The sequence below is a fragment of the Bos mutus genome, chromosome 9 (genome assembly GCF_027580195.1).
Source record: "Bos mutus isolate GX-2022 chromosome 9, NWIPB_WYAK_1.1, whole genome shotgun sequence".
In the NCBI taxonomy this organism is placed as follows: Eukaryota; Metazoa; Chordata; class Mammalia; order Artiodactyla; family Bovidae; genus Bos; species Bos mutus.
The window spans coordinates 8,768,992-8,791,604 of NC_091625.1; the positions used below are offsets into that span (position 1 = coordinate 8,768,992).

General features: G+C 40.9%; 1 protein-coding gene across 1 annotated transcript in view; it reads right to left on the minus strand.

The window, feature by feature from the left end:
* Positions 1-22,613, minus strand: part of LMBRD1 (LMBR1 domain containing 1) — a 132,045-nt gene that overhangs the window by 84,264 nt on the left and 25,168 nt on the right. Inside the window, exons 3-4 of the mRNA XM_070376170.1 lie at positions 22,045-22,105; positions 1,006-1,103 (exon numbers count right to left, since the gene is read on the minus strand). Coding sequence (XP_070232271.1) covers positions 1,006-1,103; positions 22,045-22,105 — 159 coding nt within the window. The remainder of the gene's footprint in view (positions 1-1,005; positions 1,104-22,044; positions 22,106-22,613) is intronic.

The window sequence follows — 22,613 nt, forward strand, 5'->3', positions numbered from 1 at the left end:
TTAATAAGCACAGCTATGCCTAATGCTGGCTTTTGAGTGAATATATGTATATATATATGTGCATATGTATTTAAATGTTACAAACCAAAAACATGTTATAAAACAAATTCCTGTAACTCAATAAAAAAACAAAATAAATTTATTCTTTTTATGCTGTTTTTCTCTTAAATTAGAAATAAAGTATTCAATTTTGGCAAATACCTTTCAACATACAATTTCTTCTAGGACCTATTAAATTACCATATATTAATAGAAGTGCTGGTTCTAAACCACCAATGCATTCCAGAGACTGGCCCAACTCAGTTATATACTATATTAACGTGCTTCTAAGATACTCCTGAATTCTACCTGCTAATGTTTCAGTGAAGAGTTTTATACCAAGACTTCAGTGACCTTGGTCTGCAGGTCTGGACACGCATATGTGCTCTACTGACCAGGTTTCTGTATCCGTATTACTACGGGAATTAGTAAGGACAACCTGAGAGTCCCCCTTTCCGTCCCAGAACAGGGGTCAGCAAACTGCATCCTGTGGGCCACAAACAGCCCCTCCTACCTCACATCATGCTCACTGTATACTGGCCTTACACAGAAATAAGTTTGCTGACCCAGCTGCCAAACTCGAGAACAACAGTCACAAGTACCCTGTGACTCCTGGGCGCTGGAATATAGTTAGTTTGAGCCGGGGTATGCTGCAGGTGTAAAATGCACTCTAACTTGCACAGAATGTGAAAAAAAGTAATGTCTCATTAATAACGTTTTTGACTATCTGAAATAATATTTCGAACATATAATATTAAATACAATGTGTCATGAAAAATAATTTTAATTGTTCTTTCTACTTATTTTATTATGACTACTAGAAAATTTTAAATTCACATGTGGATTACATTATATTTCTATTAAACAACACTGCTCAAGAATAAAATCAAAAGTCACATTATTTGAAAACAGGAAGAAATAATCCCTTCTCCCCTAAATTGAGACCTCTAAAATAAAGCTACTTACAGTGCATTTACCAGTATCATCATCATCCTTTTCTTCATAGTAGAAGTAGACAAAAGGGATCCAGAAGAACACACAGAATAATATAACAGAATATAAGGCTGCAGAAAGAATGAGATGAGAGATAATAAAAACACACCAACTTAACAAACGTTTAAAACATATAGGTACACACACCCCAAATTCACTCCCCTATCTGATTCCTAGACCTGCAACTTGATATGTGTAATATCCAAATCAACCTTTTCTGAACCCTGTTTCAAGAAGTCAACACCATTATCATCACATAGCAAATCATAATTCAAGTTAACTTTGAGGCAATTTTTAGCAACAATTATGATACTAAATGTTTCAATAAACTGTGCCCTCTAACATCTTAGGTCTTACTATAGTACTAAAAACTTTCTGTGAACGATCTTATGTAAATAAACTTTAACTTTTATATTCTTTACAACTTAATACTGAGTACAGCTGACACATTTGCCAGTCACTCAAGTTAAAGAAACAGCTGTAACTGATACGATCCTTGTTACAAATAATTTCCCCAATCTATGTCTAAAAGGAGAATAGAGGGGCACAGGAGGAGATGGTTAGATGGTACCATCCACTCAATGAGCACGAATCTGAGCAAACTCCAGATGACAAAGAACAGGGAAGCCTGGCATGCTGCAGTCCATGGTGTCACGACGAGTCAGACACGACCCAGAGACTGAGCAACAGAGTTTAAAACATACAATGCTATGAAACTGATCTTATAAAAAAAAGTCAGGATACAGAAAATGTAAGAAACAGTAAAATCAGATTCAAAGTTAACTGATATGAATTTCTATTTATCTGCTTTAAAATAACATTAGATTTGAGATACTTTCAACCAGTAGTCAAAGTATTGTTTTTAATTCAACATAGAACTTGACATTTCAACAGCTATTTTTATTTAAAATAAAAATAACATAAACAATTTTTCAGACTCAAGAAACCTAAGAAATCTGTGTATTTACATTTATTTTCATACACTATATCAAGGGAAATAGTGACTATGCAATCATATAAAGGAACCACAAGATGAGAATCATTATACTCCTTTATCCAAAAAGTATTATTAAAGGTTATTAATATATAATACTTAAATTACTAACAAATTAAAATAGCTACTTTTAATTACTAACAAATTAAAAGTATTGTTAATAATGTATAATAAAGCTAAATTACTCATTCTCTTGGGAAGAATGCATAAATTACAGAATTTTTAAACATGATCTAAATACTAGCTAGCACTGTTTCATTTTTCTGGAAGTCACTTATGAAACAGCCCCCACTAAATGCAACATAGTTAAAAAAAAAAAACTCAGAACAAACCAGACTCTAAATAACTGATAAAAAGGTCAGAGTTAATTTATACTGCCCAATCACAACATGACTGTCAGCATACTGAATTTTGGCACTACAGATACTTTGTAAAATCTATGCAGCCTATTAATATTGTAAGAAATTAAAAATAACAATAAATATTTAAGGGTAATGAATACTGATGTTTCTACTATAAACCAGAGAGTAGCCAGAATTTACATTTTTATTCCAAATCTAAGAGCCAGTGGAAATAAACAAGTATTCAAAAGAGTACCAAAATACTGGTTGGACCATAAAGAAGGCTGAGCTCTGAAGAACTGATACTTTTGAACTGTGGTGTTGGAGAAGACTCTTGAGAGTCCGGCGGACTGCAAGGAGATCAAACCAGTCAATCCTAAAGGAAATCAGTTCTGAATATTCACTGGAAGGACTGATGTTGAAGCTCCAATATTTGATCACCTGATGCAAAGAGCCAACTCACTGGAAAAGATCCTGATGCTAGGAAAAGACTGCAGGAGGAGAAGGGGACGACAGAGGATGAGACGGTTAGATGGCATCACCGACTCAACAGACATGAGTTTGAGTAAGCTCCTGGAGATGGTGAAGGACAGGGAAGCCTGGCGTGCTGCAGTCCACAGGGTGGCAAAGAGTCAGACAGAATTGACCAACTGAACAACAAAAAGCTTCAAAAAATTAAACATAAAAGGGAAAGTACTATAAATCACCCTAAGCACTATACCAGTATTAGGACTGAAATAATCAAATAATTTGTTAAGACTAGAAAAAAGCCTAAATTATAACAGCATTTATTGGGCTGAGAGCCATATGCCATGCTTGATAAACTGACAGATGCAGTAAGGTCTGGCTTCAGCCTCAGCATATCCATGTGTCTACTGCTTGGTGGCCTTGGCCTTGACAGCCACAGAGCCCAGTGACTATTTCATGAGCATTCCCAATAAGCATGATTATCAAGGTGCTCATCATTATTCCCTGGTGGCTCAGATGGTAAAGCTTCTGTCTACAATGCGGGAGACCTGGGTTCAATCCCTGGGTCAGGAAGATCTCCTGGAGAAGGCAATGGCAACCCACTCCAGTATTCTTGCCTGGAAAATCCCATCGATGGAGGAGTCTGGTGGGCTACAGTCCATGGGGTCACAAAGAGTCAGACACGACTGAGCGACTTCACTTTCTTTACTTTCATAATTACTAGTCATTAGGAAGATGCAAACTAAGCCCATGAGAGGCTACAGACCCCAGAATGGCTAAAATTAAGCCATCAGTACCAAGTATTGACAGGAATGCAGAACAACATACTTTCCCATGCTTTTTAAGAGGGACTATAAACAGCACAACCCTGTGGAGAACTGTCTAGCAGTCTCTCACCAAGTTAACACCTACCTACCATATAACCAGACGGTCCCACTCCACCAGCGATGAAGTGCAGTGACACATGCAAAGTCTTTCCGCCCAGACAAGCCTACCTGAGGGGCAGAGTCCAGGGTTCTTATCGGTGATTTATAATGCAGGCACAACTGCCTGAGTGACCAGTTAAGATTACCAAAAGTACAGACTCCAAGAAGGACAGCAGCTGTACCACAAGTCACATGCACAAACAATCTAAACAAGCTGGACTGCACGATTCTGTATTCAGTGGTACATATCCACTAATCAATTAGTACTATCAGGTGACAGCCAAGGGCCAGGTTTCCAGGTATTGGTCAAGGGTCTGCCACATAAGCAGGTCCCCCTGAAGATATGTGAGAGGGAAACTATCGAGTCTGATTCACAACGAGAAAGTTGACAGCAATATTATTAACAGTGATCAAAACCTGGAAATGACCTAAATGTCCATCTGCAGGTGAACAGATAAGCTGAGTGGTACAGTCATACAAATGGCAATAAAAAAGAAAAAACTATGAATACCTGTGAGAAGGATGGACCTCACAGACCTTAGGCTGAATAAAAGCACAGACACTGGAAGATGTACACCTTCTGAAAGCCACGCAGTTGCGTCCAACTCTGTGACCCCATGGATATAGTCCATGGAATTCTCCAGGCCAGAATACTGGAGTAGGTAGCCTTTCCCTTCTCCAGGGGATCTTCCCAACCCAGGGATTAAACCCAGGTCTCCCACATTGCAGGCGGATTCTTTACCAGCTGAGCCACAGGGAAGCCTACACCTTCTAGTACCTTCTAGTATATCTTAAGGAGAAGGCAATGGCACCCCACTCCAGTACTTTTGCCTGGAGAATCCCATGGACGGAGGAGCCTGGAAGGCTGCAGTCCATGGGGTCGCTAAGAGTCGGGCACAACTGAGCGACTTCACTTTCACTTTTCACTTTCATGCATTGGAGAAGGAAATGGCAACCCACTCCAGTGTTCTTGCCCGGGGAATCCCAGGGACGGGGAAGCCTGGTGGGCTGCCGTCTATGGGGTCGCACAGAGTCGGACACGACTGAAGCGACTTAGCAGCAGCAGCAGCAGTACATCTTAAAGAAGTTCCAGAACTAGCAAAACTGGCTTATTATGACCCAAGTCAAAAAAGTATTTGGGGGCAATTACTGACTATAAAGAGACATGAGGATGTACAGCAACCAAAAATCTCATATGTTGGTGGTAAGAATATCCAGAAAAAGTTTCTAGGAACTGACACCTGAGGAAGAAAGTAGGGAAGAAACACAGTTCTGAAGAGACTCTGGGATACTGGTCTGTGCAGGGCTGCCCTGACACCACATCCTAAGCCATTTGCTTGTAATCGGACTGCTCTTTTTCAGTGTCCTTCAAAAAGATTTCTTCCTTCAGCATGTAAATGTTAAACTGTAAAGAAGGAAACTAAAAATACATTAACATTTTCATGTGTTTCAGATCAGTTCTAATGCCAAGTTGGTACTATATATCTGTAAATGAAAAAAATGCTATCATGAAACAGAGTAACTGATTCTTTTAATTAAGTTATACTTCAAACTGATAGCTATTTTCAAAGGAAAATTATTCTTAACTCCAACAGGAATGACACTCTCAAATCCTGATATCTTTATAAAATACATTTTACTTGTAACAGTTTTTGTTAAAAGATTGCTACTAACAAGTAAAAGATAAACAGACTTTTTGGTTTAACAGTCCCACTAAAAAAAAAAAAAAAAAAACACTAAAAAAGAAATTTTAAGCCTCACATCTACAGAAATTGGCAGAAATTAAACTCATAAAACAAGTTATTTTTTTAAAACAAAACTAGCAAGAACAAGTGAACAGAAAGCCATCAACTCTTAAAAAGCCAGACAAAAATTGTGGCAAAAAATACATGATAATTCTTATGATTTTTTAAATACACACAAAGCAAACAATGTATCTTTTGAAAACTGCATTTCTAAACTATAACTCGCATAAGAATTAACTTGGACAAATCAGGCTTCGGAATTTCTAGACATTCTTTATTCCTCCTAACTACCAATGAGAAATCTGAAACACAGAATAGCTCAGTCAATATTGTAATAGTATAATTGATCATTACAAAGCTTTTTATTTTAGAGGGTCAAAGTATTAAGATATTTTGGGAACTCTAAAAGCCTTCTAAAATTATCCCACTGGCCCAGCTGAAGCAATCTGGGGTCAAGACTGCCAGCTGCACACACAACACCCATTTTCCTTTCAGCTCACTCTCCTTTTTGTCTTTCTCTCTTCCTTCGACATTCTGCCTGAATTGTACACATGATAGCTTAGACTCCAGCCACGTCTCTGGACTCTGTGGTAGCCTTAAGGTGGAAAACAGGTACTAAGGACGGAGAGCAGAGGGAAGTGAGCGGAGGCCTTGCATAATGCTGCTACACCAGCCCGGGTACCTGCCTCCAGTCTTATTTTAAGTGAGACTGAAAAACCATTCCAGCCATTTATTTCCAACCTGTTCACAGCAGCATAGAATGTTGCAGGAGAAATGGGGTAACCCAAACATTCACCCCTGAGCCGTCACGTCCGTGGTGGTCCTGAGAGTGGTCAGTAGATGAAGCTCAATTAGTCTGTGCCCCTGAACACGGCAGCATCGTGATGGGCAGCCTAGTCCAGGTTCTAAACATATTTCCCCTGAGAGTCAGCAGTCCTCTAATAAACACCAGGCCCTCCAGCTAAAATGGGAGGTATTGTTGCCTGATCACTCAATGGAATAAAGAGACCAAAATCTGTTATTGTTGTTCAGTAACAGTGGTGTGCAAATCTTTGCAACCCCATGGACTGCCGCACTCCAGGGCGCCCTGTCCTTCACCATTTCTTGGAGGTTCCTCAAACTCATGTCCATTGAGTCAGTGATGCCATCCAATCTCATCCTCTATCGTCCCCTTTTCCTCCTGCCTTCTGTCTTTCCCAGCATCAGGGTCTTTTCCAATGAGTCAGTTCTTCACATCAGGTGACCAAAGTATTGGAGCTCCAGCTTCAGCATCAGTTCCTCCAATGAATTTTCAGGACTAATCTCCTTTAGGATTGACTGGTTTGATCCCCTTGCAGTCCAAGGGACTCTGAACACCACAATTGTTGGGAGTTTTCTCCAATACTACAGTTCAAAAGTGTCAATTCTTCAGCGCTCAGCCTTCTTTATGGTCCAGTTCTCACACTCATACATGACTACTGGAAAAACCATAGCTTTGACTAAATAGACCTTTGCTGGCAAAGTAATGTCTCTGCTTTTTAATATGCGATCTAGGTTGGTCATAGCTGTTCTTCCAAGGAGCAAGAGTTTTTTAATTTCATGGCTGCAGTCACCATCTACAGTGATTTGGAAGCCCAAGAAAATAAAGTCTCTCGCTGTTTCCATTGTTTCCCCATCTATTTGCCATGAAGTGATGGGACTGGATGCCATGATCTTAGTTTTCTGAACACTGAGTTTTAAGCCAGCTTTTTCACTCTCCTCTTTCACCTTCATCAAGAGGCTCTTTAATTCCTCTTTGCTTTCTGCCATAAGGATGGTGTCATCTGCTTATCTAAGGCTATTGGTATTTCTCCCAGCAATCTTAACTCCAGCTTGAGCTTCATTAAGCCTGGCATTTTGCATGATGTACTCTGCATAGAAGTTAAATATGCAGGGTGACAATACACAGCCTTAACGTACTCCTTTCCCAATTTTGAACCAATCCGTTGTTCCGTGTCCGGTTCTAACTGTTCCTTCTTGGTCTGCATGTAGATTTCTCATGAGGCAGGTCAGGTGGTCTGGTATTCCCATCTCTTGACGAATTTTCCACACTTTATTGCGATCCACACAGTCAAAGGCTTTGGTATAGTCAATGTAGCAGAATTAGTTTTTCTGGAATTCTGTTGTTTTTTCTATGATCCAACAGATGTTGGCAATTTAACTCTGGTTTCTCTGCCTTTTCTAAATCCAGCTTGAACATCTGGAAGTTCTCAGTTCACATACTGCTGAAGCCTCGCTTGGAGAAGTTTGAGCATAACTTTGTTAGCATATAACATGAGTGCAATTGTGCGGTAGTTTGAACATTCTTTGGCACTGCCTTTCTTTGGGATTGGAATGAAAACTGACCTTTTCCAGTCCTAAGGTCACTGCTGAGTTTCTAAATTTGCTGACATATTGAGTGCAACACTTTAACAACATCATCTTTTAGGATCTGAAATAGCTCACCTGGAATTCCATCAGTTCCACTAGCTTTGTTTGTAGTGATGCTTCCTAAGGCCCTCTTGACTTTGCATTGTAGGATGTTTGGCCCTAGGTGAGTGATCACACCATCATGGTTATCTGGGTCACTGAGATCTCTTTTGTAAAGTTCTTCTGTGTATTCTTGCCACCTCTTCTTAATATCTTCTGCTTCTGTTAGGTCCATACCATTTGTGTCCTTTATTGTGCCCATCTGTGCATGAAATGTTCCCTTGGTATCTCTAATTTTCTTGAGGAGATCTCTAGCCTTGCCCATTCTACTGTTTTCGTGTATTTCTTTGCACTGTCTACTGAGGAAGGCTTTCTGATCTCTCCTTATTATTCTTTGGAACTCTGCATTCAGATGGATACATCTTTCCTTTTCTCCTTTGCCTTTCACTTCTCTTTTCTCAGCTATTTGTAAGGCCTCCTCAGACAACCATTTTGCCTTTTTTGCATCTCTTTTTCTTGGGGATGGTCTTGATCCCTGCCTCCTGCACAATGTCACGAACCTCTGTCCATGGTCCTTCAGGCACTCTGTCTATCAGTTCTAATCCCTTGCATCTGTCATTTCCAATGTATAACCGTTAGAGATTTGATTTAGGTCATACCTGAATGGCCTAGTGGTTTTCCCCAATTTCAGTCTGAATTTGGCAATAAGGAGTTCATGATCTGAGCCACAGTCAGCTCCTGGTCTTGTTTTTGCTGCCTATATAGAGCTTCTCCGTCTTTGGCTGCAGAGAATATAATCAATCTGATTTTGGTGTTGACCATCTAGTGATGTCCATGTGTAGAGTCATGCCTTGTGTTATTGGAAGAGGGTGTTTGCTATGAGGGTGTGTGCCACTGCATTCTCATGGCAAACTGTTGGCCTTAGCCCTGCTTCATTTTGTACTCCAAGGCCAAACTTGCCTGTTATTGTCAGATATAAATCACGCCTCCTAATTTGATGAAAGGGCTTCTATGGTAGCTCAGTGATAAACAACCTGTGTGCCAACGCAGAAGCAGCAGCTTCAATCCAAAGGTCAGGAAGATCCTCTGGAGAAAATGGCAAGCCGCTGGAGTATTCTTGCCTGGGAAATCCCATGGACAGAAAGAGTTTGGCAGGCTACGGTCCATGAGGTCTAGAAAGAGTTGGACACAACTTACCGGCTTAGTGATTAACATCATCAATTAACAACAATTCGATGAAACCACTGTTTTCATCCTTGCTGGAAGTATTCCCATATGGCTATAAAGAATTCTAAAAACAGCTGCGTTCAGCTGCAGGGTTTGAAGAGTAACAGTTTTGTGAAAGGGTCACAAGGAATACTAGTACAAACCGCCATGCTCACATCTATTCCCTGGTGACCAGTTAACACGTAAACAGATCACGGCAGGAAAGAACCACATGGTAGTGCTAGGGGGTTCACGGCACTCTCTAAACATGGAGGGGCACCTCTCAATTCATTTTAGGAAACTAGCAGAGGCTTCATGTTTAAACCTGATGAGAAAACAATAAAGGAAAATCACAGGCCAGTTTCACCTCTAAATCGAGCTTTAAAAGAATCCTAAACAAGATGGCAGCAAATGAAATCTAGCAAAAAAATTAAAAACAAACCCAAAAAGCCACCACCATGACCAATCTATATTATCCAAGGAATGCAAAGATGGTTTAAGAACAATCTATATTCATGTGACACATCACTTAGAAGAATGTAAATATGAAACAAACTTCACATGATTATCTCCCCCTAACAAATGCATTCAATTCAACAAACATCTACTGAGTATGTTCCAGGCATCATTCTGGGGTCATGGACCAGAGCTCACTTCTTCCCTCCTCTCACATGGCTTACTTCTAGTGGGGAAAAGAAAATATTTAGAATCATTGAATTAAACTACTCAGAGTACATTAACAAAAATCTTAAATCAGTAACAAAAACACATCCCAACTGCCAAAAGGCAGTTGAATCAGAAAGCTAAAAAAGTCAATAAATGTTAAAAGATATGCAACTTCATTTCCAAATACGAGAAATGCAGATTAGAATGATCACCTCACATTTGCCAAACTGGAAAAACTACAAATACATGGATATCAAAGTTCTGGGTCCAGAACAACTAAAAAGAGTACAGCCTCCTAAAAGGACTTAAACTGGTACATTTAGAAAAATGATGGCGCACTATTTAGGGTGTTGAAGCTGCACATGACTTATGAAGCATTGATTCCACTGTATGTATGTATTTTTACACACACACAACAGGAAACATGTACAAACACGTTCACTGTTTGTCCAAATGTCCAGAATGATCACCATGTAGCACACAGTCACACACAATGATAATAAAGTGCACCTTATGCAGTAACATGTGTGAATCCTAGGGACACATGACTTGAATGAAAACAAGCAAATAATTCCATATACAGTTCAAAAAATGTATAACTAAGGATATAGCATGGTAATACTGTAAGGCAAGTAAGGAATTAACATAGACAGATCACAATAAACTGTAGAAAATTCTGAAAGAGATGGGAATACCAGACCACCTGACCTGCCTCTTGAGAAATCTGTATGCAGGTCAGGAAGCAACAGTTAGAACTGGACATGGAACAAAAGACTGGTTCCAAATAGGAAAAGGAGTACGTCAAGGCTGTATATTGTCACCCTGCTTATTTAACTTATATGCAGAGTACATCATGAGAAACGCTGGGCTGGAAGAAGCACAAGCTGGAATCAAGATTGCCAGGAGAAATATCAATAACCTCAGATATGCAGATGACACTACCCTTATGGCAGAAAGTGAAGAAGAACTAAAAAGCCTCTTGATGACAGTGAAAGAGGAGAGTGAAAAAGTTGGCTTAAAGCTCAACATTCAGAAAACTAAGATCCTGGCATCCGGTCCCATCACTTCATGGGAACTAGATGGGGAAACAGTGGAAACAGTGTCAGACTTTATTTTTGGGGGCTCCAAAATCACTGCAGATGGTGACTGCAGCCATGAAATTAAAAGATGCATACTCCTTGGAAGGATAGTTATGACCAACCTAGATAGCATATTCAAAAGCAGAGACATTCCTTTGCCAACAAAGGTCCATCTAGTCAAGGCTACAGTTTTTCCTGTGGTCATGTATGGATGTGAGAGTTGGACTGTGAAGAAGGCTGAGTGCCAAAGAATTGATGCTTTTGAACTGTCGTGTTGGAGAAGACTCTTGAGAGTCCCTTGGACTAAAAGGAGATCCAACCATTCCATCCTGAAGGAGATCAGCCCTGGGATTTCTTTGGAAAGAATGATGCTAAAGCTGAAATTCCAGTACTTTGGCCACCTCATGCAAAGAGTTGACTCATTGGAAAAGACTCTGATGCTGGGAGGGATTGGGGGCAGGAGGAGAAGGGAACGACAGAGGATGAGATGGCTGGATGGCATCACTGAGTCGATGGACGTGAGTCTGAGTGAACTCTGGGAGTTGGTGATGGACAGGAAGGCCTGGCGTGCTGCGATTCATGGGGTCGCAAAGAGTTGGACATGACTGAGCGACTGAACTGAACTGAACTGAATTTAAACAGTGTTTATTTCTAAGGGGTTGGGGAGGAGATGGCATTGGGTAAAGGCACATAGGGGACTGCAAAACGCTGGCTTCAAACCTCATACCTTATCTGCTTAGTAAATACTCTGCAAGTATAAAAGTATTACATGTTGAGTAAATACCACAGCTGTCAATATTTGCAAAACAGCTGTGGCGGGCAGCCTCTAAAGTGGCTAACATCTCTGATACTCATGCCCTGCTTCTGGGTGTGGGCTGGACTAGACTCACTGCTGATAACAGAGTATGACCAAAGAGGGGGACGAGTGACTAAAAATCTCTGGCTTCTTGCTCCCATGTTATGAGCTGCCCTATGGGAACTGCATGCGGCAAAAGCTGACTTTGCTGAACACAGACAGCCCAGGCCTGAGGCCGCCTCTGCCCACACCCCGGGATACCACTGTCCCTGCTGACGGCTGCATCTGGACCCCTGACCCACAGGGACGTGAGATAACGTCTGTCTGCAGTGTTAAACTGAGAAGTTTGGGGGCAATTTGTTACATGACAAGAAATCATTTGCACCATTGCTGGTAACACAGCAAAGTGATTAAAACATTCCAATGCATGATCTGACAGTATAGAACTTTCCAAATAAAATCGTTTATAGATTCTGACTTAGAATACATCATCTGACGTAGCCTGAAGAACAATCGTTTCTCTTAAGGACTATTTTGGTTGGTTCTTTCCTCTCTCTTTCAAATTAATTCCAAGGTTTATGCTGCAATGCTATTTTTATAACAAGAAACTGTTAAAACGTTAAATTACAGAGTCAGGGAAAAGGCTAAGCAATTTACAATGTAACGCACAATCGTGTAGAAACTAATGATAACTAGACTGTTGACGCCAAAGCTACTTAGAAACATTAGCTGAAATACCAGCACATAAAATACACATAAACGGTACATAAATAGACATAATGCAGATTAGCGTTACTAACTGACAATTCTTGGAAGCCATGTTGTGTGATACACAAAGAACCACATTCCAGTTTATAAACCTTGGTAATTCATAACTTTTCAGCTTCATTTTTCACATAAAAATAGAAATTTCACATAGAAAATAGAAATCATAAAAATGCAAGTCCCCTCAAGTTTTAGGTCATAATAATAGCAGCTATCCTGCACTGACAGCCTGTCATATACCCAGCACTGTCCTATACTCTTCACTTATATCTGCTCATTAAATATTTCCCCAACAACTTTGAAATAAAACTGACATATCACAAAATGCACAAATTTTAAGTTCACAATCCAATGATTTTTAGTAAATGTATACACTTGAGTAACTTGCACCATGATCCATTTTTAGAGCATTTCCATTATCTCAAACAAACTGCTTTGTGCCATTCGCAATTAACCCCACTCCAACTCCTAGTTTGAGGCAAGGACTGATCTGCTTTCTGTCTCCAGAGACTTGCCTTTTCTAGACATTTCATACTGAAGTAATTAAACAAGATGTAGTCTTTTGCATCTGGCTTCTTTTACTAAGCATGGGGCTAAGAGAGTTTTTTTCTGTGAAGAGCCAGATATTATCTCAGAAAGTTGCCACAGAAAACAGGAATGCCAGTTTGCTGACCCCTGACTTAGACTGCACAAACAGAACACATTTCACTTAAACACTCACTGGTTGCTGGACATGTGGATTCTTTCCAGTTCTGTGCTACTATGAAAAAAACTGCTGTGGAATTTGCATATATATCTTCGTGTGGACATTATATCCATTTCTCTTGAGCATAGTCCTTGAAGTGTAACTGCTGGATCACATAGTTTATAAACTAAAAAATTTAACATTTTCAGTTCAGTTCAATTCAGTTCTGTCTGACTATTTGCGACCTCATGGTCACAAAGCCTGCAGGACGCCAGGCCTCCCTGTCCATCACCAACTCCCGGAGCTTGCTCAAACTCATGTCCATCGAGTTGGGGATGCCATCCAACCATCTCATCCTCTGTCATCTGCTTCTCCTGCCTTCAATCTTTCCCAGCATCAGGGTCTTTTCCAATGAGTCAGCTCTTCTCATCTGGTGGCCAAAGTATTGGAGTTTCAGCTTCAACATCAGTCCTTCCAATGAATATTCAGGACTGGTTTCCTTTAGGATGGACTTGTTTGATCTCCCTGCAGTCCAAGGACTCTCAAGAGTCTTCTCCAACACTGCAGTTCAAAAGCATCAATTCTTTAGCACTCAGCTTTCTTATGATCCAGCTCTCACATCCAAACGTGACCACTAGAAAAATCACAGTTTTCACTATATGGACCGTTGTCAGCAAAGTAATGTCTGCCTTTTAATATGCTGTCTAGGTTGGTCATAGCTTTTCTTCCAAGGAGCGTCTTTTAATTTCATGGCTGCAGTCACCATCTGCAATGATTTTGGAACCCAAGAAAATAAAGTCTGTGACTGTTTCCCCATAAGTGATGGGACCTGATGCCATGATCTTACTTCTCTGAATGTTGAGTTTTAAGCCAGCTTTTTCACTCTCCTCTTTCACTTTCATCAAGAGGCTCTTTAGTTCCTCTTCATTTTCTGCCGTAAGGGTGGTGCCATCTGCATATCTGAGGTTATTGATATTTTTCCCTGCAATCTTGATTCCAGCTCAACTTTTTAGGAAAGTTGAAAACTGCTTTTCAACCCAACACACCATCTGACATTTCCAACAGCAGTGTTTGAGCTTTCTAGTTTCTCTGGATCTGTCAATATTTGGATAGTATCTGGTTTTTATTACAGCCATTATGAACTGAATGTAGGTCTGCCCCAAAATGCACAGGTTGAAGCCCTAACCTCCAATGTGATGGTATCTGGAGGTGGGACCTTTGGCAAGCAATCAGAATTAGATCAAGTCCTGAGTACGACTCCATGGCATGATCTGAGTGTTTAGGGTAAAAGGAAGAGAGGGCCGGTCTGTCTTACTCTTGTTCCCCTGGTCCCCACGTGAGGACACAGCAAGAAGGTAGCCCTCTGCAAGTCAAGAGAGGAACCAAATCTGTTGGCACCATGATCTTACGCTTCCCAGCCTCTACAACAGTGAGAAATACATGTTTAAGTCACCCAGTCTGCAGTATTTTGTTACAGAGCCTGAGTTGAGATAATCATTCTAGTGGGTGTGCAGCAGTATCTCACTAGAGATTTAATCTGCATTTCCATAATCATTAACAATGTTGAACATCCTTTTATGTGCTTACAAGCAATTTAGAAATCGTTATTAATGAAAGTATGCTCAAATACTTTGCTCATTTTTAACTGTTTGTCTAATTAGTGATTGGTAAAAATTGTTATTATATTCTGTATACAAGCCTTATACGACATACAGTTTGCAAATATTGTGTCTGTGACTTCATTTTTTTAAACTGTCTTTTGAAAGGTCACATTTTTAATTTTGATAAAGTAGAATTTATCAAGTTTTCTCTTACTTGCACCTCGTAAATTTTGATATGCAGTATTTTTATTCTCATTCAGTTCAAGCTGAGGAGGGAAGAAGTGGTTAGAAGGAAGGCAACAGACCTAGTCTAAAATATTATACACTAACCACTATCCTTAGCAGTCTGCAAGCATAAACCAGTCCATCCTAAAGTAGATCAGTCCTGGGTGTTCACTGGAAGGACTGATGCTGAAGCTGAAACGCCACTACTCTGGCCACCTGATGCAAAGAGCTGACTCATCTGAAAAGACCCTGAGGCTGGAAAAGATTGAAGGCAGGAAGAAAAGGGGACAACAGAAGATGAGATGGCTGGATGGCATCACCAACTCAATGGACATGAGTATGAGTAAACTCTGGGAGTTGGTGATGGACAGGGAGGCCTGGCGTGCTACAGTCCATGGGGTCTCAGAGTCAGACATGACTGAGCAACTGAATTGATTGAACTCAGTTGCTATTCACTGACCACCAGGAAATTTATCAAATATTAACAGCTTGAGGATCAGGTGCTCTAGAAATGTTAATTTTGAGATGTGAACTTTTTGGTAGAAACTGTCAAGTGGACCACTGGACACAGATATGAAGTTCAAGAGAGGTCTGCAGGGCAGTGACACCTGCTCAGCACTCACACGTCTCATACTCCTAGCATGGTGCAAAGGCACAGCTCCAGCCTCATCACACATGCAGAGAAGTCAGAAAGAAGTGAAGGGACCTCAAGGTACCATGGCATGATTCACAGATTAGACAGCATGTTCAGAGTAACTGTATAAACTCCAGCTACAAGTGTTCAGCAACTAACCAACCAGGAGAGAGGTGAAATGTCCTAAAAACTCTCTTGTGTGGTGTGCTAAGTCACTTGAGTCATACCCAACTCTTTGCAATCCTGTGGACTGTAGCCTGCCAGGCTCCTCTGACCATGGGATTCTCCAGGCAAGAATACTGGAGTGGGTTGCCATGCCCTCCTGCAGGGGATCTTCCTGACCCAGGGATCGAACCCGTGTCTCTTACGTCTGCTGCATTGGCAGGCAGGGTCTTTACCACTAGTGCCACGTGGGAAACTCTCTTAGGTGCTCCAGAATGCCTGCCACAAGAACAGTTTTGAAACAGGATGGAAGGGGGTAGGGTACAACCTTTAAAAGAATGGCATGGCCTGAGAATACAACATAAAATGATTAGAACTAAACAGGTCAAGATGACAGATGAGTCCACTTCCACTACACCTTGAGTCTCAGTGTATGCTCACTGTAACCCATCAGCAGACTAAGCGACACACCCACAGGCACCGTGACGGTTCTAAGGCTGACCATAGCACTAAAAAATTGGGTGGTGCCTCAATCCTGGAAATCTCTGGCCCTTCCCCAAATAGTTAGACTACCCGTCCCACTACTCATTATCCTAGGAAGTTACCCACCCCTATAAAACACCATCCCATGCCCTGGGGCTGCCCTCACCGGCTGAGAGGGCACACACTGTCTGTGGAGTGTGTTTCTCTTGAAATAAATCCACTTCTTACCTGTCACTGTGGCTCTCACTGAGTTCTTTCCATGACGAGACACCAAGACCCTGAGTTTCATTAAGCCCTGAGACCAGGAATATCATGATCTCAACTAGAAGATCATGGGTACAAGCCCCAGGCTGGGTCTTGGTTGGGTTCGAGCCTGGATGTGTGGGTTCAAGTTCAAATCTGAGGTGCACGGTTTCAGTTTGAAACCTTCTTGGTCAATCTTATTCATCCCAGTTCTATAATTTAACTCACCTAAATACACATACACTTGGCAAACTCTATTTCCACTACAGAATTCCTTAACAGCAAAAAGTGAAAATTTATTATATAATCTATGTGGGGTTGTTTGAAAAAGAACATCCATAAAATGGAAAACAATGCAGTATACATACACCCACGCCCCACACATATATACACAAGAGCCTCCCAGCAGCACTGGGAATGGCCAAATGCTAAACAAGCCAGCTGATCACCAGTAGGAGCGTGGATAAAACTCGATACACGGTTACAGTGAAGCATTATACAGCAGTGGGAATCAACAAGGCACTGTTACCTGCAACAATGTGGATGATTTTCAAATGTAATGCTGAGCACTAAAGAGGCCAAATAGGAAACGACACACAGGATATGATTCAGTTTTTATGTACACAAAAGAGAGAGCCTGAAAATCATCGTCAAGAGGAGACAGCGTCACCAGAAGCAAGTGACAGGACAACCACAGACAAGCCAGCACAACAGCCCTGAACACCCCGGCTCTTGGTTTGGGCTTTCCCTGTGTCTAAACCGCCCTGCACTCACATCAAAATCAAAACACGCATAAAGACAAATGATTAAGTAAAAGGAAAATTCGCTTAGAAGAAGCTAAAGGGAAGTAGATGGTCAAAGAATTAAAACTAAAAATTTCAACAACAGTCAGAGAAGAGAGAAAAACATTTACAATAAATTATAATAAATAAAAAGAAAGAATTTAAAGATAAAAATTAATTTGATGCCAAACAGAACTCAGATAAAAGGCTAAACATATACAGAGGAGTTAATAAGAGGCTCAAATGTGAAACTAAAACAGAATCGAGAGCCAAAGACTCAGGCAAGAGAAGCTTTAAAAGAAAATATCAAAGAAATTTGAAGGCAAAGATGAATAAACAAAAATACTCAAAAGGAAAAGAAAAATGAGTCAATGTTTCTGGGGTGGGCACAACATCCTCTGACGAGACAGTCTTCTTCTGAGTACAGGGTCACCACGAGTACAGGTTAAAGGGGCAGAAGTAGGCAATTCACCAGCTTCCCGGGTGGCACTAGTGATAAATAACCTGCCTGACAATCAGGAGACATAAGAGACGCAGGATCTTCCCTGGGTCAGGAAGATCCCCTGGAGGAGGGCATGGCAACCCACTCCAGTATCCTTGCCTGGAGAATTCCATGGACAGGGGAGCCTGGCGGGCTACAGTCTACAGGGTTGCAAAGCGTCGGACATGACTCAAGTGACTAAGCATGCATGCATGCACACACACTCGTGCGTGCACACACACACATGCACACAAGCTATTCTACCCTCTCAGCCTTCGGTGAGCTCCAGGAAGCTATGTCTTTGTAGGCAGCTTCAGTTAACACAGCCTGGTAATAACCAATCAGCAGCTGAAGTATCTGCAGCAGGATTCACTTCCACAAAGTTTCCAGAAAAAAAAACACCCAAAGTTCTATTAATACAACAGAAGTTTCTTTAAAAATGTGGTTTCAGGACCTCAAGATCAGCACAGATCAGCAGGGTATCTGCACATGAAATCATCTTCATGACAATGTAAGATGCTATTTCCCTTTCCCCTAGCAGTTACTACATTCTTCACCCACTAGCACTCACCAGCGTGGGGCACTTGTAATCAGGAAAGTACCCTTAAGCAGAAATACTTCTGAGATGTCCACCCATGAGTGCTCATCTGTTCCAAGTTCTGTTTAAGGAAGTACACTTTCAGCATTCTTGTGAGAACCACTAGTGCTATTTCAGCTGTGAGCTACACAAATAGCTCACAAATAGTATCATTTTCGCTTGAAAGAACAAAGGACAGAAAAGCAATAGTAATCCAGATTGGAGTATTAGGCGACTCTCTCAGAAATGAACAAAGTGAACCTGTACTTCAAAGAAAGTAAGTGACAGTATTTGTTACTAGTGATAAAACTTGAGGTCTCAAGAGAGAATCAGAAATTTTGGGGAAACTTGAATCCAGCACCTCGAGTCTTCCATCCTTCCCATACATAAGTGCTTCTCTGATAAGAAGAGTGGTGATGTTAACAGAATGCCAACGTAAATCAGAGTCTCTCTGGATGTAATCTAGTATTCCGTATTATTTAAAAGGCCTCTAGGTGATGTTTGAAGCTGCCCCAGAGGTTCCATGCTAAGCATTCCCATAGGTAACAAACATCCCCAGAAGAGTTTATTAAAAGACAGCTCACTTAACAGTAAGCAGCTCCAGCTTAGGAAACATTATAATAATACTATAATAATGCCCATTCTGGACTAATCATTCACTAACAAGGTGATCTGTAACATCCTGAGGTATCAATTTCTTCACCAGTAAAATGTAGAAAATACCTCCACAAAATGACATTCCTGAAGATCAACAAAAACGTTGAATGTGAAAGCCTTGCACAATACCTGGCAAGGTCAGGCAATGAGAATGTGTTGGTATGTTAGGAGAGATTAGATGAAATACAGAATCTCACAGCAGGGAACGGATAAAATAGCGCTTTGGATTCTCTGGAGTCTGTGTGGCACTCAGGGTGCAGGAGGAGAGAAGTAATGGGCAGTTAGGTACTAGCGAGCATTTATAGGAAACAGCTGGGCTTGAGGACAGTTACCATCTCAGAAGCTATGATTCTTAGCTATAGGTCATCATCCGAGTCAAAGACCTACCAATCATAGCTAAAATGAATTAAGTAACATAATGACAACAACCATTAATATTATTAAATTAAATCCTCTTGCTTCGATTCCACAGTCATCAGGAAATCTTTTTTCTTTCATAATTTGGCTTCTCATGCAAAATTCTTTCCTAGATCAGTGACTCTCCTATCCCAAAGTAGTCTCTCACTACAATCCAAATTATACAGAGAATCAAACCCTAAATCCCTAAGTCATCTTGTTTATAAAGATTAATTTTTCCCCATGCATTTAAAACAGCACTAGAGACACATTATCCTTAGGAGGATTAAGAAAAATTATCACAAATCATTTTCTGTAGACTTAATTCTCTCTATAAAACAAACTGGAAAGATTGCCGAATTAACACTCCAGTGTAGAAGTCTTTGTACCCTTGACTATGATGGATCAACACAGTAGCCTCTAGGTTCAATGATAAGATAGGGTTCATAAACCTGGACTACACCTAGATAAAATCGGGCTGATCTTGTCACATTTTGCAGCACAAATGCACTTTAGTGTTACAAAGAGACAGGCCCCACCCACAGAACTGTTTTGATGAGGGGATTTATATCCTGTCAAACTAGAATCAAGATTGCCAGGAGAAATCTCAACAACCTCTGATATTCAGATGACTGGCAACCCACTCCAGTATTCTTGCCTAGAGAATCCCAGGGATAGAGGAGTCCGGTGGCCTGCCGTCTATGAGGTCGCACAGAGTTGGACACGACTGAAGCGACTTACCAGCAGCAGCACCCTTATGACAGAAAGCAAAGAGGAACTAAAAAGCCTCTTGATGAAGGTGAAAGAGGAGAGTGAAAAAAGCTGGCTTAAAACTCAATATTCAGAAAACTAAGATCATGTCATCCAGTCCCATTACTTCCTGGCAAACAGATGGGGAAACAATGGAAACAGTGGCTGACTATTATTTTCTTGGGCTCCAAAATCACTGCAGATGGTGACTGCAGCCATGAAATTAAAAGATGCTTGCTCCTTGAAAGAAAAGCCATGACAAATCTAGACTATGTATTAAAAAACAGAGATATTACTTTGCTGACAAAGGTCCACATAGTCAAAGTTTTTCCAGTAGTCATGTACGGACATGAGAGTTGGACCATAAAGAAGACTGAAAGCCGAAAAATCGATGCTTTAGAATTGCGGTGCTATAGAAGACTCTTGAGAGTCCCTTGGACTTAAAGGAGATCAAACCAGTCCATCCTAAAGGAAATCAACCCTGAATATTCACTAGAAGGACTGATGCTGGAGCTGAAACTCCAATAATACTTTGGGCACCTGATAAGAAGAACTGACTCACTGAAAAAGACCCTGATGCTGGGAAAGATTGAAGGCAGGAGGAGAAGGGGACGACAGAGGATGACATGGTTAGATGGCATCACCAACTCAATGGACATGAGTTTGAATAACTCTGGGAGATGGTGAAGGACAGGGAAACCTGGCGTGCTGCAGTCCATGGGGTCGCAGAGTCAGACACAACTGAATGACTGAACATGCACGCAGTAAATTTGTAAGGAAAAGCAATAGTCTGCTTAATATACCAGCATTTCAAAAGTGTTCACTTACTAGGTCAAATATGAATTTTATGATACACATTTAATGTATTCATAAGAAATAATGAATTCTTTATTAAAACACCACAAAAATATTTCTAAAATCTATACCAAAGAAATAGATTTCATAGGTCCTGCAGATTTTAGATAGGTAAAGGACAAAGTTAGAGCCAAGGCAGCTAAATTAAGATCCAATGACACCCTTGAAAAACTCATCCTATCAACAGAAACTTCTACAGATGTTTTTTCAGTATTCTATAAAAATTTTTTTCAACCTCTTGACTCACTGCTTACCAAAAAAAAAAGACATCCCTTTTCTAATTCAGCACTTAAACATTTTTAAAAAGCACATTTATATGTTTTCAAAGAAAAAACTTGGGAAACATTTAAGTGGTTATTACAAATAGGTTCCCTAATCCAACACTACGGAAGGAAGAGAGGAAGCAAAGGAGGAAGGGCCCAGGTCACCATGCTGTGCTGTGCTTAGTCACTCAGTCGCATGGGACTCTTTGAGACCCCATGGACTGCAGCCCGCCAGGCTCCTCTGTCCATGGGGATCCTCCAGTCAAGAATACTGGAGTGGGCAGCCGAAATCCCTTCTCCAGGGGATCTTCCTGACCAAGAAATCGGACTGGGGTCCCCTTCATCGCAGGTGGATTCTTAACCAGCTGAGCTACTAGGGAAGCCTCCAAGCCCCCATGACTCCCAGATTAATAGGCTCTGTAGAGTATAGAAAAGGTGATGCTGCAAACTCCCAGACAGTATACTCTACTACTGCAATACTTAGAAGAAATTTCTGGAACACAGATACTCAAAATCCACACTTCAAGTGGGAAAGTGGTAAGGAAGGTGAGCAAACAATGGTATCAGAGGCAGAGAGCTGAGACTTAACATGACTAAACGTCTACAGAGAAGGGCAGCAGGTGAATCTTAATGAAGCAAAGTATCTTACAGAAGCTTCAAGATGACAAGGTGAATTCTATACTACTTATTTCTGGTGCTGAAACACTCATCTCAAGTGCAATCCCAAAATTTAAAGTTTATATGTAGCTTTATTCTACACTTTAGTGACCAGCCCAGACAGGAAATGAAATGGAAATTTACTCACTATAGTAACCATACAGTACAGTGTCCTCGATCTGTCTGCTGACGTTCGCATTGGCCCAGTCCTAGGACAAAAAGGAAACAACAGAAACATTAATGAAACATCTAATTGCTTAACAGTTATACTTAAGTCTTAATATGATCGAGTATCACTTTAAAATGTATTATTGACACCGACAGGTATGGTCTGTGCCTTCAAGAAGTGAGCGACAGATGAGTAAAAAGACAACTGCATTAGCAGGTAAATGTGAGCAAGCGTGAGCAGGTGGTTCTGAGGAAGTTCATGGGATGGAAGTCGACTGACTGTCAGAGGTGGCTTCCCAGGGCAACTAAACAGGGTCTGAAAAACACAACGGGAAGGAGGGAAGACGGTGAAGGCACATACATGGAGAGTCTGAAAAGCCTGCAAAGAAGCAAAATACAGACTCACTAGAGCTTCTGGAAAGGGAAGGGAAAACAGGTGAGCGAGGGAGAGGAGGGGCAGGTGTGAGGGCTTCTGAGTCACTTTAAGTATGCTGGCCTCTGTCAGAGGGCAAGGGGAAGCAGAGGCACACTGCTATACAGAGTGACAGG